This window comes from Rhinopithecus roxellana, chromosome 13 (assembly GCF_007565055.1).
Source record: "Rhinopithecus roxellana isolate Shanxi Qingling chromosome 13, ASM756505v1, whole genome shotgun sequence".
NCBI lineage: Eukaryota > Metazoa > Chordata > Mammalia > Primates > Cercopithecidae > Rhinopithecus > Rhinopithecus roxellana.
The window spans coordinates 20,531,992-20,557,341 of record NC_044561.1 but is presented as its reverse complement, the minus strand read 5'-3'; the positions used below and the strand labels follow the sequence as shown (position 1 = coordinate 20,557,341).

Here is a 25,350-nt window from a genome sequence, read left to right as displayed (position 1 = left end):
TGAGTACAGAGAGCATCTGAATGGGTACAGTTGTTGTCTCTTATTCCTCACACAGGCACCAGAGCAATGGAGCTGTCATTGCCCGCTGTGGACAGCCAGAGGTTAGCTGGTGGGGCTGGCGAAATGCAGATGATGAGCATCTGGTACAGTCAGTAGCCAAAGCTTGTGCCTCTGACTCCCGATCGAGTGGCAGCAAGCTGTCAACTAGAAACACTTCTCGAGACTTTCTCAATGGGGGAGACCTTTCTGACGTGGAGTTCGGTAAGGTGCTCCCTGGACCCATGGCAATAATTTTTATATCATCTAAGAACCTTTTCTTGAAATGGCCTTTTCCTTACAAAACATAGATTTACTTTTATAGAAGTGAATGTGCAGAGCTTCACTTGATGAGATCGATTGAGGAGTCATGGGTCTTGGTGGAGAATCAGAAAACCCTTTGTTTCAAACCTCAATCAAGATATTAGTGTGTGTGTTGTCTTTCTTGCCATTGTGACAAAAATGGAGTGTGTATGTAATAGGGGACTTGCAGTATCTGCAGACCATGGCAGGAAATGCCAGGCTTCATGAAAGGACGACAGGTGTAGAAATGAAGTTGGCCGGGCACGGTGGCTCACGCCTGTAATCCCAGCACTTTGGGAGGCCAAGGCGGGCGGATCACGAGATCAGAAGATCGAGACCATCCTGGCTAACATGTGAAACCCCGTCTCTACTAAAAATACAAAAAATTAGCCGGGCGCAGTGGCGGGCGCCTGTAGTCCCAGCTGCTTGGGAGGCTGAGGCAGGAAAATGGCGTGAACCCAGGAGGCGGAGCTTGCAGTGAGCTGAGATGGCACCACTGAGCTCCTGCCTGGGCGACAGCGCGAGCCTCCATCTCAAAAAAAAAAAAAGAAGTATAAGAGATTGGACTGTGTGAACCGCATGTGTACCTTGGGAGTCAGTTTTGGAGAATAAATCCTTCTCATCTTTCCTAAGATGACAACATAGAAAATAAACTAAAGAGAAGAGTCCTATGTATCAGGGTTTTGGTTAGGGGATTTCATTTTATTGAGCCTTTCCATAAGATGTGCTTGTGGGTCTAATTCTGCACAGTTCTGGGAGAGACAGGCTCATTTAGTATGCCCCCTCCATGTCCCTAGATTCTTCTCTGTCAAACGCTTCAGGAGCAGAGAGTTTAGCCATCCAACCGCAGAAGCTTTTGATTTTGGATGCTCGCTCCTATGCAGCTGCTGTGGCAAACCGAGCCAAAGGAGGAGGCTGCGAATGCCCAGGTGAGGTGTATGGTGCTTTGTTCCCCATCCTTTCTCCTTGTGACTGCAGCCGTTGCCCATCTGAGACTTAGTTCTCAATTTGAAATAAGTGGCAAGCCATATTCCTCATCCATCCTGTCGTGAGAGTGCCAGAGCTTCTCTCTGGATTAACACTGTATGTTCTTTTCTGAGGAGAAATGGAGGAGGAGGTGCAATGAAGTCACATAATCTTCCTTCCTTGTGCCAACTTTTAGGTGATAAGGAAAGCAGATCTTCCCCATAATAAGGCCTGTTCATGTTTGGAAGCTGCTCCTTTAGTGGGCTCAATTTCTCAGCCGTCTAAAGCTTTTTGTTGCCTTTGACAGAGGGTATGCTCATCACTGGCCTTGTAGCAAATTCCTCAAGGGCCTTTCCTTAGAAAACCTGGGGTGAAAATTGAAGCAGTAAATATAGAACCCTAGTAAGGTACCTCTGTCCTGAGCTGTAACACCATTACTGTTGGAATGCTAGTTTTCACCAAGGAGGGACCCCCCTCAGTGCCTCTGGCACAGGCAGAGTCACCAGGCTCTTTGTTCAGATGTGGTCTAAGCTGGAAATTGAAAGCAGCTGTACCAAGGTGAAATTTGAATGTGAGAACGCATTGTTCTGCTGAGTTCCTTTCAAAGAGATTCCAAAGCCACAAGTTAGATAAGGCCCAAGAAGTAAAGCCAGACTGAGATCGAAGTAGGCCTTTCTTTTAAAAAATAATAGCTTTTATTTTATGTCATTATCTTCTTTACAAATCTAACCTTCCGTTTTCACCCTTTTTGAAAAGATAGCTAAAATTCAGTGTTTTCCTCTTATTATAAAGGATTGGGCTAATACTTAAGCATTTCAAAACATTTCAGTTTCATTAATCAGAAGCTGCAGTGGGTTTGTTTTATAGCCACTTTGCTTTTAGATTTGGCCTTGTGGGCTTTAAATTCAATATATTTGTGTTCTCTTTATTGTTACTCTCTCCAGAGTATTACCCAAACTGTGAAGTTGTGTTTATGGGGATGGCAAACATTCATTCTATTCGGAGGAGTTTTCAGTCTCTGCGGTTGCTGTGCACTCAGATGCCAGATCCGGGAAAGTAAGTCCTTGGCCTTGGCTTTCATTTTGCATTGCTCTTAAATAATTAGTTTTCTTCTTTCCTCGAACTAAGGGGGGGAAAAAAAGAAAAAAAAATTTAATTTGGAGCAGTCTTTCCTTCTGTTTCTTGGTAAACTTCAGTTACCAGTCTCTGTAAGTGTCTCCTTCCTGGGACCAAAATGTGGCAGCACAGAGGAAGAGTTGGGAGAAAATACAGCCATTTGAAAGGTTTTAAAATCTGCAGCACAGAAGAAATCTCAGCATCAAAACAGAAGCATTACCTTACGGTTGGTCCTGGGACCTTTCCCTTCCACATCATTTTTTAGCCCAAAGTAATTTAATTCTTCAGTTTCTGATGTCCCATAGTGATACTTAACCTGTTATGAACTGGGATGTTTTATCATGAAAAGTCAGAATTTAGTCATCATGTTCTAAAGGGGTTAAAACTTGCCATTAGGTCAGTTCCTTTTACATCTGCTTTCAATTTCTAAACTATTCTCATTTACTAAGAACATTGTCATTCTTACTGCTTATTAAATATGAATGGCTGGCATTTGCAGTGAGGAAGGTGAAATAATACCCCCTCCAAGGGTACTGATTGAATACAAGATAAATTAGGAAGAATGCTCTATAAAACAAACATAGACAAATAAATATTTAAAAGTCCTGTTTTACTGTTTCAGGAAGCCAGAGATAGGTGCCAGAGAAGACAGAATTTTCTTTTTTCTGGTATTTGTGCTGGAGCCCATAGTTGTTTCTCTGGGTCCTATTCAGTAGATCTCATGATCCCATCAAGTTTTCCTGCATTCTTTATTTGATTTATTAAATCAGATGCTGCCTAAACCACTTATATTGACTGCCAGTAGCAAATGATTAAATTCACCATAGTTGTCATCAGCCCAGAGGATGAAGCAGTGCCTTTGGGGAAAGCCTGACCGGAGAATTGAGCTTGCTACCTCCTTTGGGGATTAACCATTTGCATTTGCTACACAGTTCCAGGTCCCAGCTAGCAGCACTTTCTTCCCTAGCGTGGTATGTAGAAGGAGCCTGGCTAGGGACCCAGGAGATCGGCCACGAACTGTGTAACCTTGGCCAAGGGGTTAACTACTGTAGATCTCAATTTTCCTGACTATAAGATGAAAGAGATGTAATCAACAATACATGATCTCTAATACCCTCCATATGTTAAAATTCTTAACTATCAGAGTCAAAAAGATATAATTAGCCCTCATCTGGTCCACATAAATGTCTTGGGGATTTTATTAAAAGTAATGCTTTTATGCATTTGGCAGCAAATCGTGCTGCACTGAAGTCTCCCTCATGGATAAAAAGCAGCTGTCGGCCGGGCACGGTGGCTCAAGCCTGTAATCCCAGCACTTTGGGAGGCCGAGACGGGCAGATCACGAGGTCAGGAGATCGAGACCATCCTGGCTAACACAGTGAAACCCCGTCTCTACTAAAAAATACAAAAAAAAAAAACTAGCCGGGCGAGGTGGCGGGCGCCTGTAGTCCCAGCTACTCCGGAGGCTGAGGCAGGAGAATGGCGTAAACCCGGGAGGCGGAGCTTGCAGTGAGCTGAGATCTGGCCACTGCACTCCAGCCCGGGCGACAGAGCGAGACTCCGTCTCAAAAAAAAAAAAAAAAAAAAAAAGCAGCTGTAGCAGTGATGGGCAGCTGTAATTAGGCCCCGTGGCCTGTGTTTGGGGCTGTGGAGGATGAGGGAATGGTAGGCTTCTAGTGCAGGTTGAGAATAGGACAAGGGAATTGGGGAGTCTCCCAGCAGCCCCTCCTTGGCTGGCAGATTTTGGAGTACAGCTTCGTTAGTCACAGACAACACCAACTGGTATTAAATAATAGTTTAGTTAGGTTCAAAAGAACCTCACACTGGTTCTCTTGTTTACCATTTCTTCAGGTGCTAGGAGATAATTTAGTGTTTGTTCTCCTAACCCTTATCTTTTAGTTCCTTTCAAGAATATGTGAGGAATGAAAATAAACAATTGATCCTTCAGGAAAAAAATGTTTCTCGGGTACCTACTAGGAGATAGAAAGTCTTAAGATTGGATTTTTACCAGTAACAGACTTACAATTCATTAAACAGTGGGACTCCCTGCTGTATGCTAGGCACTGTGCTGGGGGTACAGTTATGACTGAGACATAGTGTTAGCCATCTGAGGAGTCACAGTCTGGTTGGTAGTCCAAACAAATCCATATACAACCAGTACTTATGCACTGCATTCTGTTGTCTGCCTGGAAAGACCCTCACCTCCTTAGACTGTGCCAAAAATTCATACTTATTCCACAGGGTTTAGTAGGCCTTTATAGCCTTCCCAGAGTCCCCTGACAGAAGTGTTTGTTTCTTCCTCTGACTCAGTGTTTGAAAGGCTTGACTTGTGATCTTAACTACAAATCTGATCACATTTGGGAAAAATCAGAACTCTTTCTTAGGGATTGGGAGGGGTGAGGGAAAGCACAAGAAACAAAATGTCAACACAGTTTAAAAAGCAAGTGTGATTAGCTTGTGATTACTCCCAAGGGGCAGCAGTTGCTATCTGATGCTCCTAAAATGAGATGGAGTCTCGCTCTGTCCTCCAGGCTGGAATGCAGCGGCCCAATCTCAGCTCACTGCAACCTCCACCTCCCGGGTTCAAGCCATTTCACCTGCCTCAGCCTCCTGAGTAGCTGAGATTATAGGCATGCGCCACTACGCCCAGCTAATATTTGTATTTTTAATAGAGACGGGGTTTTACCATGTTGGCCAGACCGGTCTGGAACTCCTGACCTCAAGTGATCCGCCTACCTCAGCCTCCCAAAGTGCTGGGATTATAGGCATGAGCCATTGCGCCCAGCCCCTAAAGGTCTTTCAAAAAAAAGTTCTAGATCCCTGCTGAATCCAGTCTGTGTTAAGCCCAGCAACAGTGTGTGGCCATTGGTGTACTAATTTGTATGAGAATAAATTATCAGATTGGGCCCGTCTGGTTTTAGTAAACATTAAAGAATTAAACAGTGGTAGGTGTTACAGTCTGGGTCATAGGCAGTGTTGTGTGTACCATTCTTGTATACGGCATCCAGCTTATGTCTCATAGATATTTTTGTATTTTTGAGTTTTTCTTTTTTTTTTGAGAACTTGTTGGGCATAGTTGCTGGTGATTAAATATCGTCTGTTTTACATCTCAGAAGTGGCTACATTTTATTCAGGAGAAGATTCCAGAAAGAGCCACTTTCCTTATACCATGGACTGAAAAATGTCAAATATTTTGTCTGGAAAATCATACATACAGATTTTAGAACAAAAGGTGGTCCTATTAATTGTAGCCCCTATGTCTAAGGCTCTTCTCTATTGTATAGTAGGGCTTGGGCCTCATCCTGAGACATGCTTTATGAACACACAGATTTTTTTTGTTTTGGCAGTGTTGTATTTGGCGAGAGAAATCTTTGGGAATTACTTTTTAATTTGACAATCATTGAGCATGATGCAGTAAATCATAAATATCAGCATTTTCTAATCCTCTCCTGTTTTTATAGTTGGCTATCAGCTCTTGAAAGCACAAAATGGCTCCATCACTTGTCTGTGCTTCTGAAATCAGCGCTTCTGGTAGTGCATGCTGTGGATCAGGATCAGCGGCCGGTGCTAGTGCACTGCTCAGATGGCTGGGACCGCACCCCCCAGATTGTGGCATTGGCTAAGCTCTTGCTGGACCCTTATTACCGAACCATAGAGGTGAGCGCATCCAAATGGGAGGGGTTGGTACTTCAGGATGAGCTGGGGAGACATCTCAGGAGTGATGCCAGTTTTTGGGAGTGGTGATTAGGTTAAAGAAAGTGAAATTTCTGTTTTGATCATTGTTCCTTTATACCATGAGCTAAATTATGGTGGTTCCTCCCACAGTTCTTGCACCTCTTAAAATAGGGCAGATGATGGGTAACAAGGTATTGAGAATATAGACACATTTTCCTTTGCAGTCTGTCTACTTGTAAAAGTTTTTAGCTACCTCAGGAAAATAAGGCGTCTGTAAAAGGATCTTGGCATGCTAGATGTTAACACAGAGTGTTCTGTGGAGAAGCAGCTCTACCTGAAATAACCATCTGTTGGGTTAAAGATGAAAGAAAAATCATAAAGTACCCTAAAATATACGCAAATATTTATTAAACCTGGGGTGTAGAAGGATTTTACAAACTTGACTTTGTAAGTATAACACCAGAGGAAGAAATGTTAAAAGAGAAATTTAGGGGACAAGTGTGGCTTTTATATAGTGAACACAAGAGGCTAAAAATACACATTCAAGAAAGGCTTAAACGCAATCAGTACCATTTCAGTGATCATGGAATGGAGTTCAGAGAATTGGGAAATTTCCCTAAGCATGTGCCTCATCAGGGTTAGAGCCTTCCACCAAAGGGCAAGGCCACGTGGGCTTTCTGGGAGGCTGTTAGAGGGGATTGCTTTCTGTGACACCAGGCTTAGGACTGTCACAGTCTGGATAGTCTAGCACAAATGGTCTCTCCTGGATGCTTCCCTGCAGGGTTTCCAGGTCCTCGTGGAAATGGAGTGGCTGGATTTTGGCCATAAATTTGCTGACCGGTGTGGTCATGGGGAGAACTCGGATGATCTGAATGAACGTTGCCCGGTGTTTCTGCAGTGGCTTGACTGTGTTCATCAGCTTCAGAGGCAATTTCCTTGCTCTTTTGAGTTCAATGAAGCATTCCTTGTGAGTTTCTTCATTTTTGGGGATGTTCTCGATTTGAAGGAGGGTCAGTACAAATGTTAGTGGGCCAGTTCTCACATGAAACTGTGCTGCCTCTTGCAGAATTTAATAGAGGTGATTTTTTTTTCCTGTTACTGTTTTTTTTTGTTTTTTGTTTTTTAATAGTTTTGCTATTTTTCAAAAAGAGAAAATCCAGGTATACCAGGTTTGCATGAAGTCCTTGTGTTATTTTTAAACTTATTTTTAAAGGGATGGTAGAAACCCTAAATAGCAGTTAGAAACAGAAGCAATCAGAATGTCTGGACCGTGCTCCCTCCAGTCTGTCTACCAGACCCCTATGTCTGTCTCACACTCTCTGCACCCTCTCCTTTGTTGGAGGGTTCACTATCCCTGCCCTCTTCCAGCCCCCTCTGTCCATTTGTATACCAGCTCTCATCTCCTCTCATCTGCTGCACTGGCTGGCTCCAGCATTTCTCCTCTCTGCCTTCTGCATCACTGCGTTTCCCTCTCTACCAGACATGGGCTTCGGCTTAAAATGTGTAGTGTGTCTCATTTTTCAAAACCCATTCTTGGTCCTGCATTTACCTCTAACTGTTTACCTCTAGCAATCATCCCATTGCTGTTATTCCCCTTTATAGCAGAGCTCCTCAAGTTTTCTACTCTTGCTATCTCAAATTCCTCTTTCCATTCTCTCTTAAACCCACTTCAATCAGGCATTCACCCTACTGCTTTACCAAAGCTGCTCTTGTTAAAATGACCAGTGACCTTCATGTCACCAATCCAGTGATAAGTTCTCAGTCTTCATCTCTTTGATCCATCATTACCGTTTGGCACAGTTTAACCCCTCCCTTGAAATGCTTTCTTCAGTTGACTTCTAGTACTTCCTTGCTCTTAGTTCTCCTTTTACCTTACTGGGTTGTTTCTGCCTCCTTTGCTGATTCCTCTTAATCCCTCCAGTTCCTTTTTTTTTTTTTTGAGATAGTGTCTCACTGTGTCACCCAGACTGGAGGGCAGCAGTGTGATCATAACTCACTGCATCCTCAAACTCCTGGGATCAAGGGATTCTCCCACCTCAGCCTCCCCAGTAGCTGGGACCACAGGCACATTCCAACATGCCTGGCTAGTTTTTAAAAATTTTTTTGTAAATAGACATGGAGTCTCGCTGTGTTGCTCAGGCTGGTCTCAAACCTCCTGATAAGTGATCCTCCCACCTTGGTTGCCCAAAGAATTACAGGCGTAAGCTTCGACACCCAGCCTCCTCTCCCCAGTTCTAAATGTTGGAATGCCCCATTGCTCAGCCTCCAGGCTGCTTCGCCATCTACACTTCTAAGTATTTCATCCATTCTAGTGGCTTTAATTGCCATCTACAGATGGTGTGCTGAAGAGTCCCACATTTATACACCTTCAGCCTAGACCTCGTCATTTGAGACTCACGTACCTATCTGTGACTACTAGGTGTCTCTACTTGGCTGTCTTAATGTTATTTCAGACTTAATAAATTCAAAACTTGATTCTTCTTTTTGGAGACAGCATCTCACTCTGTCACCCAGGCTGGAGTATAGTGGCGCAAACACAGCTCACTGCAGCCTTGAACTCCCAGGATCAAGTGATCTTCTTGCCTTAGTTTCCTGAGTAGCTGGGACTGCAGGTGTGCACCACTGTGCCTGGCTGATGTTTTTAAATTTTATTTTATTTTTTTCTAAGAGATGGGGTTTTGCTTTGTTGCCCAGGCAGGTCTCAAACACCTGGGCTCAAACAATATCCTCCCACCCCGGCCTCCCAAAATGCTGGTATTACAGGCATGAGTCACCGTGCCTGTCCAAAACTTAATTCTTGATTTCTGTGTTTCCTCACCATAAAACTTGATCTTTCAAACTTGATCTTCCAGAAGTCTTCTCTCTCACCATATGGTATTTCCATCCCTCCTTTTGTTTGGGGCAAAATTCTTTGTCATCATCAAGTCTCCTTCCTCCCTGCCTTCCTCCCTGCCTTCCTCCCTCCCTCCCTGCCTTCCTCCCTCCCTCCCTTCCTCCCTGCCTCCCTTCTTCCTTCCCTCCTTCCCTCCCTCCTTTCCTCCTTCCTTTTCTCCCTCCTTTCTTCCCTCTCTTCCCTCTCTTCATCCTTCCCTCCTTCCCTCCCTCCCTCCCTTCTTCCCTCCCTCCCTCCCTTCTTCCCTCCCTCCCTCCCTTCTTCCTTCCTTCCCTCCCTCCCTCCCTTCCTCCTTCCTTCCCTCCCTCCCTCCCTTCCTCCTTCCCTCCCTGCCTCGCTCCCTCTTTCACATTTAGTCAGATTCTACAGCTCTGCTTTCAAAATATATCTAAAACATGATTATTTATTGCCATCTTTACGGGTATCACACTGGTTGAAGCCACCATCATCTCCTGCCCTAGTTGAGTCATCCCAGCATAGAGAGTCTCTTCTAAAACATAAGACAGCCTGTATCATTCCTTTGCTTAAAAACCTCTAGTTACATTTTACACAAAGTAAAAGCCAAAGTCCTTAAAGTGGCCTTCCAGGGCCTTCCTAGAGGCTACCTCTCTAGGTTTATTTCCTACCATTCTCCCTCTTGTGCAGTCTCGTTTAGTCACACTGGCCTCCTTGCTGTACCTCAGAAATTGCAAGCATGTGCTTACCTCAGAGCCATTGCACATGTGGTTGCCTCTGCCTGGAGTGCTTCCCCTCAGATACCCACATGCCTGCTCTTTCATGTCCATTGGGTACCAGCCAGTGAGGCCATCCTATACTGCCTCATACATGTCCTGTCCATCTCAGTCTGCCTTGTTCTCCATAGCACTGGTAACTCTTCACCTATGACTAGAGCAAGCTCCATCAGGGCAGAAGAATTTGCTGGTCATTGCTGCATGTCTAGCACCTTAGTCATATTTGGGGCATGTGAAATGCTCAATAATTTGTCGAATGAATAAGTAGTTTTACAAGTATACTCTCAGCTCAGACTTGAGTTGTACACGGACGTGCTCCTGTACCCCGTTCATATGCTCTGGCGCTTGTGAGGGTGGCTGTTAATTCAGAATCTCAGACTGTTTATCAGGAAAGCTAAGAGGAATGGGGATACCAACAACCTGTCTGACTCAGGTGGTTGGGTCCTGGAATTGGTGGTGTGAGGAGGAGGAGGCTACTGCATGGCTTACTGGGTTCCCCGTCCTAACAGAGTAAATTGAAGTGTTCTTAGGGATGCCAGGATAAGGTGGCTCGGCTGAGCTGATTTCTCAGAGTATGCATGCCTGATTGCTTAATTTATGCTTTATTGGAATCCCATAGGTGAAACTGGTACAGCATACCTATTCCTGCCTCTTTGGAACATTCCTGTGCAACAATGCCAAGGAGAGAGGGGAGAAGCATACTCAGGAACGGACATGTTCCGTGTGGTCACTTCTTCGGGCTGGCAACAAGGCTTTCAAAAACCTACTGTATTCCTCTCAGTCAGAAGCCGTATGTATCCTTCAGCCTTTCCACTGTGATCAGCAGAAGGAATTTGGGGTTGCATATGAGAGCCTTTTTGAGTAGTGACTGTTTTTGTGAAGGCATCTCTATCTCTGGATGGACTGATTCCATTTTTCCCGTATGATTCTGTCCTGAGGAAGTCCTGCTTCTGATGGTACTCTGACCTGTTTCTGATGACTACTTGCTGAGGGTGGTTCGGTTTAACACAGATCTCTACTTTGCCACCCTAGACACGAATCTTTTTTGGCACTGCCTCCAGAGCTTAATTTCTAGCATGTTCTGTCTTATTTCTAGCATGTTCTGTCTTATGGGAGAGGCACTTAAGTTGCTTCCTGATGCACTGATAGCTCAGAAGGAGCTGCCACCAGGCCCCCAGCACCCTCCCAGTGTCAGTAAACAATGATACCCACCATAGCTTCTCTCAGAACACTAAACTGTGTTTGACATTGGGGTGTGTGTGTGTGTCTGTCTGTCTGTCTGTGTGATTCTCTGCTCACATGAAAAGCTGGCAGGCCCTTTAAGACTTTGTTCCCCGAAGGAATGAATACCTTCTGTTAAGCCGAGAAAAGGAGGCACATAGACATATGTGTCAGTTTCATAGTAATATTGTCTTTGTCAGAATGTATCCTAAACCCTAAAGAAGTCAAAAGGAGGCTAATCAGAGTTTATATTGATTTCCTGGATTATTTATATGGTTCTGATTACATTTAAGTAATCACAGAAAAGATTTAAGCTGACTGCTTGCCTCTCCCCTTCAGTGCGCCTTCTGAGGAAATAACAACACAGCAGAAAAGTTTCCTCCTTTTCACATGATTAATTTAAATGATCCTATAAAATGGGTTTGACAGTGTTTCTTGAAGCCAAGCTTTTGTGCCAGCAGGATGGACAATCAGCATCTAATAGAATGACTCACTTTCTTAGGCAGTAAAAGCAACAAATCAAGCTGATGAAAGTCAGACATTGAAGGTGACCCAAGAAATAACTATAATGAGAAAGGGATCTAAAAAAATATTTTAGATTTTCATGCTCTCAAGAGGCTCTTAGGTGAAAAATAAAAATGTCTAGTCCTGTATTGGTCCTCTTGGGATAGACCTGTATCCATTGGTGCTGCTGCTTTGTGGAGATCTGGTCAGCCCTGTTTGGTATTCCAGCTTGGTGCTTGCTCTTGATCCTCATTTCCAGACATCCTAGAAGACTTATTGGGACCTATTTAAACCTGTGTCCTCCCCCCTCCTCAGGTGCTGTACCCTGTGTGCCATGTGCGTAACCTGATGCTGTGGAGTGCAGTGTACCTGCCCTGCCCATCCCCAACCACCCCTGTGGACGACAGCTGTGCACCATACCCAGCCCCAGGCACCAGCCCTGATGATCCACCCCTGAGCCGGTGAGCCCAGGGTGATGCCACGGGCCTGACAGCCTGTGTGGTGTATTCCTGTGTTGGGACATGTCCAGGGATGGTTAGAGATCATAATGTTATCTGCCTCCACAATATCTTTCTTAGATCTCTGCAGTTTTTTCAGGGAAGTTATAGGGATTTCTGGGTTACAAGGCTGTAAGAGCCTTGTTTCTGGGAGTGAGTTGGGCCCTGTTGCTTCATGTTGTTTTGCATGCACTGAGCAGCTCCTCAGTGATAGAGCAAATCCTCCAGGTTTTCTGTGACCCCTGGTTTGTGTTTTCCCCAGCACTCTGTGCCCCTGCCTATTTGCCATGATTTGTCTTCTGAGGCGTAAAAGGCAGATACTGTCAGATGACAGAAAATTTTGCTTTGGGGCTAGGCTTGGTGGCTCATGCCTGTAATCCCAACACTTTGGGAGGCCAAGGCGGGAGGATCACTTGAGCCTAGGAGTTCCAGACCAGCCTAGGCAACATGGTGAAACCCCGTTTCTACCCAAAATGCAAAAACTAACCAAGCGTGGTGGCACATATCTGTAGTCCCAGCTACTTGGGAGGCTGAGGCAGGAGGATCGCTTGAGCCTGGGAGGTGGAGGTTGCAATGATCCAAGATCCATTGCACTCCAGCCTGGATGACAGGGCAAGACCTGTCTCAGGAAAAAGAAAAGAAAAAATTTGGCTTTGTCACTTGAGCATTAGCTTTATTAAATACAGACTGATAGATAACGCATTAATTTAAAATACTGTAATATCAAGAAACACCAGTGCTACTTTGCCACCCACTGAGAAACACAGCAGCATCATGAAGAATGTCTTTTGGAAATAGCATTTGCAGGCTGGGCACGGTGGCTCACGCCTGTAATCCCAGCACTTTGGGAGGCCAAGGTGGGCAGATCACCTGGGGTAAGGAGTTCAAGACCAGCCTGGCCAAAATGGTGAAACTCCCATCTCTACTAAAAATACAACAAAAATTAGCTGGCTGTGGTGGCAGGCACCTGTAATCCCAGCTACTCAGGAGGCTGAGGCAGAATCGCTTGAACCTGGGAGGAGGAGGTTGTAGTGAGCTGAGATCGCGCCACTGCACTCCAGCCTGGGTGACAGAGTGAGACTCCGTCTCAAAAAAAAAAAAAAAAAAAAAATAACATTTGCTGTTAGCTCATTTGTATGTATGGGGCATGGGGTTGGGGGAGGGTGAAAGGAATCTGCACACTAGGAGGAGGACTTGTTCCGGAGCTTTGCCGCTCCAGCAGTCTGGGCCTCGCTCCAGAGATGCTATAGCTCCATGAGTAGCTGTAACGGACCCAGTTATGAAGCAATTGCTTGTTAAAACCTATTGTCTCCTACGTCCCTCCAGACAGCTTCCAAGATTTTCATTTCCTCCAAATTTCTTTCCTGTAGGCTACCAAAGACTAGATCATATGACAATCTGAGCACAGCCTGTGACAACACAGTGCCTCTAGCCAGCCGGCGCTGCAGCGACCCCAGCCTGAATGAGAAGTGGCAGGAACACCGGCGCTCGCTAGAGCTGAGCAGCCTGGCTGGCCCTGGAGAGGACCCCCTTTCTGCCGACAGCCTAGGGAAGCCCACCAGAGTGCCGGGGGGTGCCGAGCTTTTCGTTGCAGCTGGAGTAGCCGAGGGGCAGATGGAGAACATCTTGCAGGAGGCCACCAAAGAGGAGAGTGGAGTAGAGGAGCCTGCCCACAGGGCAGGCATTGAGATGCAGGAGGGTAAAGAGAATCCTCTCTTAGAAAAGGAGAGCAGGAGGAAGACACCTGAGGCCTCAGCCATTGGACTTCACCAAGACCTAGAACTGGGTGACGCTGCTCTGAGGAGCCATCTGGACATGAGCCGGCCTGTGTTTTCACAGGGTATTTCTGAACAGCAGGGTGGGCTCAGTGTTCTCCTCAGTTCTCTCCAGTTCCCCTCGAGGGATGAGGATTCCCTGGAGGTCCCTGTGGAGCAGTTTCGAATAGAAGAGAAGGCAGAGGGTAGGGAGGAAGCAGTTCTTCCAATCCCAGTAGATGCAAAAGTTGGCTATGGTACCTCACAGTCATGTTCTCTGCTACCTTCCCAAGTCCCTTTTGAGACCAGAGGACCAAATGTGGACAGTTCTACAGACATGTTAGTGGAAGATAAGGTGGAATCAGGAAGTGGGCCCCAAGGCCATCATAGACCTTGCCTTGTTAATAGTGGCAAGGACAGGCTTCCCCAGACCATGGAACCCAGCCCTTCAGAGATAAGCCTGGTTGAGAGGCCCCAAGTGGGGTCTATGGTGCATAGGACTTCCCCTGGCAGCACTCTCAGCCTGACACGTTCCCCTTGTGCCTTGCCTTTAGCCGAATGTAAAGAGGGGCTTGTGTGCAACGGTGCCCCAGAGACTGAAAACAGGGCCTCAGAGCAGCCCCCAGGTCTTAGCACCCTCCAGATGTACCCCACACCCAATGGGCATTTTGCCAATGGGGAGGCTGGTAGGAGCAAGGACTCACTGAGCCGTCAGCTGTCTGCTATGAGCTGCAGCTCTGCCCACTTACACTCAAGGAACTTGCACCATAAGTGGCTGCATAGCCACTCAGGGAGGCCATCTGCAACCAGTAGCCCCGACCAGCCTTCCCGCAGCCACCTGGATGATGATGGCATGTCAGTGTACACGGACACAATCCAACAGCGCCTGCGTCAGATTGAGTCAGGCCACCAGCAGGAAGTAGAAACTTTGAAGAAACAAGTCCAGGAGCTGAAGAGTCGCCTGGAGAGCCAGTACCTGACCAGCTCCCTACACTTTAATGGAGACTTTGGGGATGAGGTGGTGAGTAGGCTGTGGTATTCCTCCATAGCTGCCCAAGGAGACAGGGCACACTAAGGCTGGGTGTCTTTTGTGCCAAGAGCATGGTGATTGGTACAGGTTGTTAAAGGATTGGAAAGGTCCAGAGTAGTAGCCCTGTTAAGAGAGGCTGGAGATGAGCCTCTGCCACAGCGATGGCAGCCTGCCTGTTTTCTGCTTTGCTTACTTTCCACAGATGTCCTATTGAGGCCGTTGGAGAGGAAGAGACTTAGCATGCACTACATGGTTGGTCAGATCTCTCAGACACAGGATCATAAGTCTTCAGAAGGGCTTGAACCCGTGGGCAGAATGACATCTGTAGGGCAATGCCAAGTTATTCCTGTCAGATTTTAGTGCCTGTTCTACCTCAGTAACTGCAAAGTATTAGCCCTTCCAGACATGGGCTATGACTTTGAAGGTTCAGTTCTTTTTAAACAAATATTTATACCCCACCCTGTGGCAGATGCTGGCAATAGAAATGGAGAGAAGGGACTGGTTTCTAGCACTGTTGAGGAGTTAGCTCTGATGGGGGTTGGTGGCTGAAAAGGGGTTCCAGAGGGGAGGTTCTCAAGGAGATTCTTTCTTCGCTGGGTGGAGTTGACTCAGGCAGCTCAAGTACAATTGTGAGCCTGGCTCTCAAGTGGTCAGCGTGCATTAAAGGCGGGCACATCCAATGACTTTCAGTTCAGAGTGACTTGGCTTTTCCTTCATGCTAATGATAGTTTCTCATGTTCCCAGAGAGTCCTTCCAAAAAAAGGAGGGCATCTGGAAAGCACTCAGCTTTAACTAAGTGGCAGGCAGGTTTGGATGGACAGGCCCACTGGAGCAGCTGACATACAGAATTCTCATTCCATTTGGGTCACTTCTCTCTCACTTTCTGGAACCCTGAGGCCTGTCTTTCCACTCCAGAGTCACTGCACACAACCTGTGTATCCATCTCCCAGCTGAGCCCAGGCTCACACTGCACTTCTTCACCCAGTTCTTGATGGCTGATGCATCTGCAGATTCGGCAGTCCTAGCACCCGGCCCCACCCAGAGTCCTCAGTGCTCCCTTCTTCACCAGGCCTTTTCTACTTTTGGGAGGAGACCAGGTTCATTCTGTTCAGCTGTGTTTGTTTGCCAACAGACTTCAATCCCCGACTCGGAAAGCAATCTGGATCAGAACTGTTTGTCTCGCTGCAGCACAGAGATTTTCTCTGAAGCCAGCTGGGAGCAGGTGGATAAACAGGACACGGAGGTACAGGCTCAGCCCCTGCTCTGAGTGCCGTCCATTTAACTGTTTTGTGGTTCTTCACCCCCATTCCCACCCCATACCCCTGGCCAAGGAAGCACCTCACAGCACAGCTAGCCTTGAGCCTCTGGCACCTCAGCTCCTGGGAACCCACATGAAGCCTAGGATTTCTGAGCCAGGGAGACTCAGCAAGCTGGCCCTCCCTCTTCATTGCCTCTATGAACTGGAGCCTTGCCAGCTCTCACAGTGACCCAGGGTGCTGCTGCCTGCTACTTTATCTCAGGGGAGATTGGAGTCCCCTCCAGGGAAACGATTTGGACGCCTTTCTTGTACTGTTGACATCAGATCTGGGCTGGTGCCACTGGAGCCAATGTGGTCCTTGTGACTCTTGCTGCCTCCAGCATGGCTCTGCTGGCTCCAGCTGGATGACCCATCTCCTGTCAGTAACCTGGCCCCATCTGTTTTGCAGATGACCCGTTGGCTTCCTGACCACCTGGCCGCCCACTGCTATGCGTGTGACAGTGCCTTCTGGCTTGCCAGTAGGAAGCACCACTGCAGGTACCATTGAAAGGGGTTTGGTAGGGTGGGCTGGGTGTGGAGGCTGAGGGTTGGCCCACAGAGCCTGCAGAGTAGAGGGTTGTGGGCATCTCAGTGTTCTGTCTGAGGCAGACCCATGGTCTCATCTTCCTGTGCCTCTGAAATTGGTGTTTGCAAAACTGCATTTGGCATCTTTGTTGAAATTGAGAGGAATCACTATTAAATTCTGAAATGTGCAAATGGTAGCATTTGGTTTTGTTTCCCAGATTGGTGGAACAACAGCCACCACCGAAACCACGATTTCTCATTCTCAGCATAACATTTCTTCCCATTCAACATGGCTACTATGAGCAAAACCAGTTTTCCTGTGATGGGGAGGGAACTATTTTCCTATTCCTTTCCTGCTCCCTGACCCCACACTTGTTTTCCCTTGTGCCATTGGTGAGCAGTCATAGCTTGGGCAGTAGTAGGGACAGCTGAGGACAGTCTTCCCATCATTAAGGTTTCTGACTTCTTTTTCCTTCTGGGTTGGGGTAGTGAGTTACTAGGGATGCTTTGTCCCAGCTAGGATGTTGACTGTCTGGCGGATGTTCAGTGTTCTTGGAAGTTTATCTGAATCGTGCCATAGCTCACCCACACGAGTGAACCTGGATTGAAAATGGAACAACCTCTTTGCCTAGCAATGAAGCTTCTAGGACATGTATCTCCCCACCCTGCACCCCAAGCCCAGATAGCTTTGGTTGGCTTCTCTTCTGAGCTTTTTCTCCCCTCCTTGCAGGGACACTGACCGTGTTGATCAAACGTGGTGAGCATTTGCAACAATCTGCCTGTGGTGTCTGCACATCTACAATAACTTCTCCACACTAACTCTTATCATTTCCCCCTCTCTGCACTCACTGGGGTGAAGCCTGGGGCCTGGGGTGCACGGGCAGGCAGAGGTGGACTTGAAGGGGATGGATTCAAAGCAGCTGAGGAGAGGCCATCAAGGGTGGGTCAGGCTATAGCCATGTGCTCCTCTCCTGATCACAGAGGTCAGCCAGGCCGTCTTGCTTGTGACAAGAAGTAGTGCTTCTTGTCTTCTGGTCTTGTAGGGGAGCCAATTGGATTTTCAGAGCTATTTATTTTGGGTCAGTGATTCACTGAGATGCCAGAATAATGCTAGTAATTTCCAGGTCAAACAGCATCACTGCTGCTTTCTCCCTTCCTCCCCCCACCACCCCCGCCACTTTTTTTTTTTTTTTTAAAGAGACCAGAACTGAACAGAGGTGATCTTTCCAGAGAATTGTTTTAGCATGGAAGACGTTAGGGAAATACTCCACTTAGCGTCTTTTAGGGTCCTCTGAAAGAAGTCAGATAGAAAAGCATCAGCCAGGTGCAGTGGCTCACGCCTGTAATTACAGCACTTTGGGAGGCTGAGGTAGGCAGATCACCTGAAGTCAGGAGTTCAAGACCAGCCTGCCCAACATTGTGAAACTCCACCTCTACTAAAAATACAAAATTACCCAGGCATGGTGGTGCATACCTGTCACCTCAGCTTCTTGGGAGGCTGAGGCAGGAGAATCGCCTGAACCTGGGAGGTGGAGGTTGCAGTGAGCCAAGATCACACCATTGCACTCCAGCCTGGGCAATAAGAGCAAAACTCCATCTCAGAAAAGAAAAGCATCAAATTCATGTCAGGCTTTTGAGCTGAACTCCAGCAGGGATGTTAAAGAAGTGTAGCTGTTCAGAAATTTTTCTGTGTAACTACAGGTTTTTGCTGACTCATGCTTTTTAGAACTAGTTATGAAGTACTTACAACATTCTAGAAGATGAATTTTGTGTTTTTCTTTTCTGTCTTTCCATTGCCCCATGTCCCCCCTTTCATTTTGTGGTATTCTTTTGTTCCCAACTGGTCTTCAGTCTTCTCTCCTCCTGTGCCTAAGTGATCCGTAATCCAACAGTGGGTTTGCATTCCGAACAGCATAAATGAAAAGTTAGAGAGTGATCCTGGCTAAGAAGCTGCCTTCCCTCAGTCTTTGGTGGGCTATGTCAGGCTCCTTGGGATTTCTTGTTCTTAGGCTCATTGGGATTGATTTGTACCTCAGGGCCCAGGAAAAGTAGAGTTGTAAGGTGGGCAGAAACTCATTCTTTGCCAGTTCCCTTTCCTGTTGGCTCTGATGGGCATCCGTCTGGGGTTGCAGGCCTGTGCTGCACAGATGCCTCAGAATCCAGCTTTCAGGAGAGGAGGAGAGGGAGGCCTGGGGCCTGAGTGCATTCTGGCCTTCTGGTAGAACTCTGGTTTTCCCTGGAGATGCATGGGTTGGGGAGTGAGCCATAATTGACTGACACGTATCTAATAAGGGGGTGTGTGTGCACGTGTGTTCATCTGTGTTCTTGTCCTCCCATCTCTCCTCTTTCACCCTCTGAGCATGCATCACAGGCTGCTTGTCCCTGGCGTTGCATGCTGCCAGCAGAGCAGTCCAAAATGGCAACAGTCTATCTACCATGTTTCTGCCTTTGATTCTCTGGAGAAGTGGCCGTTGGGCAAGGTTCCTTACTCCCCAGTGAGGCTGGGTAGTTGTTTCTCTTGTTTGAGGAGCCTGGCCTTTGTGATCACAAGCTACACAGAGGGCATTGCCTAGGTTGGTGTGGCCACTGGGTTCTCCTGGATCAGGACTTAACCCATTGTTAGGCCTATGCATTCTCACAGATCTCTCTTGAGCAGCATTCTTCTGTATACCTGGTACCCTTGAGTCAGTGGTGAGGCAGCCAAGTATCCTTGGCCCTGAAGTGAAAATGACATGTGACTCTGCTAGGTAGGGACACCCTCCCTACCCAGCTTGTTCCTGGGCTAGAGAGATGAAAGGTTTGATCTCAAGGAGCTCCAGCACATGCAAATTACACACAGCAAACTTTGTCTTTTGAAGTTGGTTTCCCTACCGCATACCTGCTGGCCAAAACTAACATTGTTCTGTTTCTTCTCATCTCAAGGAATTGTGGAAACGTATTCTGCTCCAGTTGTTGTAACCAGAAGGTTCCAGTTCCCAGCCAGCAGCTCTTTGAACCCAGTCGAGTATGCAAGTCTTGCTATAGCAGCCTACGTCCCACGAGCTCCAGCATTGACCTTGAACTGGATAAGCCCATTGCTGCCACTTCCAACTGAAGCTCAGTGACCTGGGTGGGCAGTGGCCAAGCTGCTGTTCCTATGACAGGCCCACACAGCCTGGGCAGACCAAGAGGCCCGTGCACTTTGGAATGGGGGCATGGAACCACCTGTACAGAGTGACAGAAATTTGGGATGCACCACTGGATTGTAGATTGATTTTTATTTCCTGTCCTTACTACTCTCTCCCTACCTTTTCCATCCTCCTTCTTTGCCTTCAAAAAAGGAATCTCTCCCTTGGTTGTCTTAATTTTTTTTTGATGGAAGACCAGGGGTTGCCAGGCCTGCTTAACTGCCGAGCTGCCTGCTGTCAGGTGACACCGAGGGATGGCTTGTTTCTCCTGGGAGGAGAATTGTCAGAGCCAGGAGTATGGGGATCTGAGACCGTGAGCAGGGAAGAAAGCCAGTGCTAACATGCAACCATTCCTCACGCCACTGCCACATCAGAGCTGGTTGGGAACCCTTTGCTGCTGGGGAGGCTGGAAGCATATTCCCCAAGAGCACTGCCCAGGGCATCATCTCCTTCCTGTGAGGAGCTGAGCCAGTCCTCTCACAGATGGATAAATGAGGCTGATGTTTGGAGGGAGGGGCACACGGTAAATGGCATCCCCTTAGGCCCCTCTTTGGGAAAGGAAAGTGGGTGCTCCTTTGAGGCAGGTGAGGGGCTGAGAGTAGGTAGCCATCATGTTATTCCCCGTGGGATTCCATTTTTAACTTGACCCAGATTGTCTTGGGCCCCCTTTGCTTTCAGGGGGCTGCTTCCCTGGGCCAGGCTGTGTAGCACTTCCCACCCTCAGGCATGAGTACAGACTGGCCAAAATAGTTATGCACTCAAGGCCAAAGCCTGCCCTGAGCCTAGATACACCTGGGTCCCCATTCTGGGGCCTGGTCCCTTAAACAATCTCTTCTTCAGCCAGCACAGGGAAATCCAGACTCAGGGTTCCAGAAATCCCCCGTTCCCAAACCAAACCAATCATGGATCTTCCCTTTAAGGGGTAGAATCAGCCTTTAGAGTTCCCTTTAGGAAAAGGGAGCAGGTCCTCATACAATCAACCTTTCTCCTTCTCTTCTTGGAACAGGAAGAAGGGCTGAGCAGTCCCCCTTCCCCACTCCTGGCTGTCTTGAGTGGGCACTTCTCTGGCTGCTGTCCAGCAGTGAAGGGCCACTTGGTGACTTTGTAGGGTTCCTTAGAGAAGTGACATGGCCTTGAGGAGATTCGGGGCACCTTTCCTCAGTGAGCTTTGATATGGTCCAAAAACAGCCTTAAATCAAGAATATTTGTGGAGGTGGGTGTGGGGAAGGTTGGAGAAGAGGTAGGTTTGTGCTTTGTAATCTTGGCATCCATGTTTTGTGCCTGCCCTCCCTCTTGGGGAGGCCATGCTTGGCTCTGCTGAAAGCTGCTAACTGGTGACAGGGTGGATCATGGTGAGGACTAGGGGTAAGGTCAGGGAATGCTTAAGCTCTGGCCTTGCCCTGTGTTGCTCTTCTCTTTTGGTAGCAGTTCCCTGACCAAGGGCAAGCTGTGTCTCAGGAAGGTGGCTTCTGTGCGTGCCTGGGTGTGTTACGGCGTGGCCCAGAAGGCTTCCCTGGTGTTCTCAGTTCAGGCAAAGCCCAGAGCATCTGAGCATGTCTCTGACTTCCAGTGGCAACAGGTTGCTCAGAGTTTGAGTGTGGTGAAACAGGGTGTAGTTCTTTACCACTTTCTGTGTCATCTGGTCGTGCAGGTAGGGGAAAAGTTGGTCTAATTGAAGATTGTGCAGTTCCTAGTGACAGGTGCCAAGAGGTTATGATACGGGTTTCTTGGGTCTGATGTACAGTGTGAATAAATGCTTGCAGCTCTTAGCTCTTTTTTGATCAATGAAGCACTTTTTTATTAATATTTTCCTTTGTTAAAGGAGGAACCGTAACTCTCCATAGCTGTACATATAACCCTTTTCTCCTAAAGAGGAGTCAGTGCTCCTATATTTTTCATTTTTTGTCAAAGCAAGAAGTAAATACTTTAGAATTGTTAAATATATAAATAAAGTGAATAAAGTTGAGTGTTCCACATGGTAGCATTTGCTAACACTTCCTAATTCTTCACCCTGTGGTTTATCCCCCCCCTCTTCGTCCCTTTTCCCTCTCACACATAAGTGTTTGAGGGCCTGCTGGGAAACGGACCTTTGGCAAAAGAAAGCTACAGATAGCCTTCCGACTCTAGACCTTGGCAAGGAGTCTCACCATGATGTCCAAGCACTGAACGCATTTCCTCAGTGATTTTGCTCCTAAAATCTCCCAGGCTAAAAGAGGGCAAAGCAGTCAGGCGTCTGACCTGGCAGCTGTTCCTTCTCCTCTGAAGAGTGGCACATCAGTAGTCATTACAACTACCTCTCGCCTCTAGGCTCCATTTTTAGCCGCTGCTCTGATTTCAGGGCAGCCAGTACTCTGGCCCCTTTGGTGGGGGAGTGGAAGGAGGTGTGGGGTAGGGGTGAGAAAATGCTTCTGCCTGTTGTTCTTGAAGGGTAGACTATGGGTGGGCAGAGAAAACTGGGGGCAGAAATGGAATTAGATGTGATTGGCTTATGCAGTCAACTAGAGGTCTCCTTCCCACCCTCTCCACACAGAGGAACCTCTGCTCCTTAGCTCTTACAGCAGGGCTGTGGCATCTAGTCACTTCAGTACTAGTTCTTGCTCTTCACAGAGATAGAGTTTTCTATCCCCTACAGCGCTGTTGGGCATCCCTTCCATCACATGGGTCTGTGGGTGAGATATATTATGCTCTTCCTCCCTTGGGAAGGTTGGTATTGAGGGTTGCCTGGCTCCAGAGTCACCAGCCCAGCATCTGTGGTGAGTTGGCTAGGATCCAGAGAGTGGCCTGCTCAGAGCTCCCCAGAGGCCTTCACTCTTTGGGGCAGTCTCTCTAGGGTCACTTTCTGAATGTACCTTCTACCTAAAGAACACAAACACAGAAAGCTAGCTAAGCTGGTTCTAGTATGAAAGCTGTAAGTGCCACCCAGCAGGCATTTGAAAACAAGAAATAATTCTTCTGTGGAAGGAGAAAGTGCCATCTCAGCCACCCTCAGTCCGCCAGGGAGCCCAGTCTGTGCATTCAGATGAAATTGTGAAAAACATGAGTGTGTGCCATGGCCAGCGTGTCTACACACAGCCACTATTGTTCCTGTGGGCTAGCCCCCAGCAAATTAAAACACTGGCACAGCCCAGCAAGGCCGTTATGAGCTCCTAAATGGAAAACTTCTCTGGGAGTAGGAAGATGAAGAGCCAAGATACTGGTGAGGCAGGTGCAGTGAGGATCCAAGGCAAGGAATTGCCCTGAGGGAGGTGGCTGCATATGGAGAAAGGGAGATCTCTGTGGGCAAGGCCGGCTTGCTTGAGGCTGTAGGGGGAATTTGGTCTGAAGCAACAGGGCACGAACTGTGACTTTGAGCTGCCAGGTTGTCTTCATCTCAGAACTTTCCTATCCTGGCACTCTAGTTACCTTTCTTCTATACATTGGCCTCAGTAACTGCAGTCCAAAACAAGTTACAGCTGCCTTAATCCACTGAGATTCTCTGTGAGGGTGTGCAGAAAAGTTTTCCTCTAATTTGCATATATGCAAACTCTTACTTTTCATGTTAGCAAAGAATATTCTATGAGTTAGAATGTTATTGTGGTAGATGTAAAGGAGAATGAACAGAAGGTGCTGGAGGACCTGTTAAATGATCTCTGGCTGTTAAAAAACATCAAGATAAGAATTAAGGGTATATCCTGATATACTTGGCTGCTTGCACATGAGGCTAGGAGATCCCATGCCTGTTGAAGTTAACTCTAGCCCTGACCTCTGTTGATCTTTTAAGAAATGAGGGCTGATTTGAAGGTGCTGTTGCAGGATTTCATTTAGCTGCTCCCGGTTCAAGTGACCTGTCCTGAGGACTGCAGCTGTATCCACCTGATTGCATGAGGTGAGGGCTAACAGCAGAATTTAAAGTGGGCCCTGGGCTGTGGAGCAAAGTGACTATCCATTTGGAGTTTTGTATAACGTGGCAGGAGTCCCAGCTGTTTAATTTCCAAGAAAGTTGTTCTAAGTTGAGGTTTCTGACAAGATTTCTCAAGGGCAGGACCAGATATGTGAGAGACTTCTAGTTCAGAGCTGACCCGTCTAAGCCTCTGACACTTAAACACAAGTCCTGCTGTACCCAGCACACAACTGCACTGAAGCCTCGTTCCTCTCGGCTGTTGTAGAGTTCATCTGCTGCATGCTCTGTGCAGATACCAGTTGCCTCCCTGCTTGAACAGGCCTCTCCTAGGCTAGGCAGGTGTTCACAGGCATGAAGTTCTGGGCAGGGGAAGGGCATCTTCTGAAATGGGAGTTACCAGGTTTTTAAATGCTGCTATCCTTTTATTTACCATTTAAGGTCTTTTCTATCATATCTAAGTTATAGTCAGTTTTTCTTACAGTGCTCATAGCAGTTGTATTTGAATTGTATTTTCAGTGAAATTTGTTTTACATTGGCATTTAAAATTGGCCTTTAACAGCTTCCCAACTGGCTTATAAGATTTTTTTTTAATGAAAACATAACCCATGAGGCTCAGATGCTGTTGAAGAAATAAACAGTATGTTGCTGCTGACAGTAGTGCTTGCCTGTTGTAACAGCATTGATTCTGCTGTAGCCTCGATGAACATTTAAGTTGAATAAATCCATCATTTTCACCCACAAACAGTTGCTGAGCCCCTGGATTTGGGTTGTCACTGTGGTTCTCCTGCCTGTGCTGTAATCCAGTGTCTTGGGTGCAGAGTATAAATCATAAATCAGCTCAGCCTCTTAGGAGAGGGGCTGTCAGTGAGGAGGGGGCAGTGAGGGGGGGTCACTGTCTTCCAGAGGTAGGGTACATGAATTCCTGATGTTTAGAGGTGGAAGGGACCTTAGATATCTACTTCCACGGTTTTCATACTGTCCTGTGGGGCCATCAGCGAGAGGGAGCCTCCAGACCCATTTAAAGCTTTATTAGATTTAAAAGTTAAGATCTGGTATGAAGAAAGGTTTTGTTTCTTAAAATAAAATGTCTGAAAATCACTAATCCAATCTCCTCCTTTTTCATTGAGGAAACTGAGGCTCAGAGAGGGCCAAAGACATCCAGATTACCAATGAGTTAACAGCAAAATTTGAATAAAAGTCATTCTTGGCCAGGCACGGTGGTTGCTGCCTGTAATCCCAGCACTTTGGGAGGCCGAGGTGGGAGGATCACTTGAGCCCAAGAGTTCAAGACCAGCCTGGGCAATGTGTTGAGACCCATCTCTACAAAAAAATATAAAACAAACCTGTCTCTACAAAAAATATGAATAAACCAGCCGAGCATGGTGGTGCACTCCTGCAGTCCCAGCTACTTGGGAGCCTAAGGTGTGAGGATCTCTTGAGCCTAGGAGTTCCAGGCTGTGGTGAGCCATGATTACGCCACTGCACTCCAGCCTGGGCAACAGAGGGAGACCGTCCCCCCCCGTCCCCCCCCCAAAAAAAGGGAAAATACTTTCCCGACTCCTAATCCTCCTCTTGTGCTCTTGGGCCTCCAGAAAGCCTTATGTAAATAGCTGTATTGGTTCTCGTTGAAATCTCGGTGAGGAGCTAAGGTAGTTGCCATCACAAGGCTTGAATTGTGAGCCCTTCTCCCTCTTAATCAAAATGTTGTGAGTCTAATCCAGTGTTTTTGTTTTTAACTTTTCAAATACATAAAAA

At 47.1% G+C, this 25,350-nt stretch overlaps 1 protein-coding gene across 6 annotated transcripts in view; it reads left to right on the top strand.

Annotated features, from left to right (window-relative positions):
• MTMR3 (myotubularin related protein 3) overlaps positions 1-24,337 on the top strand; it is a 143,405-nt gene extending 119,068 nt beyond the window's left edge. For 3 of the 6 annotated variants that reach the window (XM_030914143.1, XM_030914144.1, XM_010359501.2), the window contains 11 exons: positions 56-261; positions 1,137-1,268; positions 2,250-2,361; positions 5,883-6,078; positions 6,878-7,063; positions 10,340-10,510; positions 11,761-11,906; positions 13,313-14,717; positions 15,859-15,969; positions 16,433-16,521; positions 19,471-24,337. In XM_030914143.1, the coding sequence (XP_030770003.1) occupies positions 56-261; positions 1,137-1,268; positions 2,250-2,361; positions 5,883-6,078; positions 6,878-7,063; positions 10,340-10,510; positions 11,761-11,906; positions 13,313-14,717; positions 15,859-15,969; positions 16,433-16,521; positions 19,471-19,642 (2,926 nt within the window). In that variant the 3' untranslated portion in view covers positions 19,643-24,337. The remainder of the gene's footprint in view (positions 1-55; positions 262-1,136; positions 1,269-2,249; positions 2,362-5,882; positions 6,079-6,877; positions 7,064-10,339; positions 10,511-11,760; positions 11,907-13,312; positions 14,718-15,858; positions 15,970-16,432; positions 16,522-19,470) is intronic. The other 3 variants (XM_030914145.1, XM_010359513.2, XM_030914146.1) reach the window with 1 other exon arrangement.
• The last annotated feature ends 1,013 nt before the right edge of the window (positions 24,338-25,350 follow it).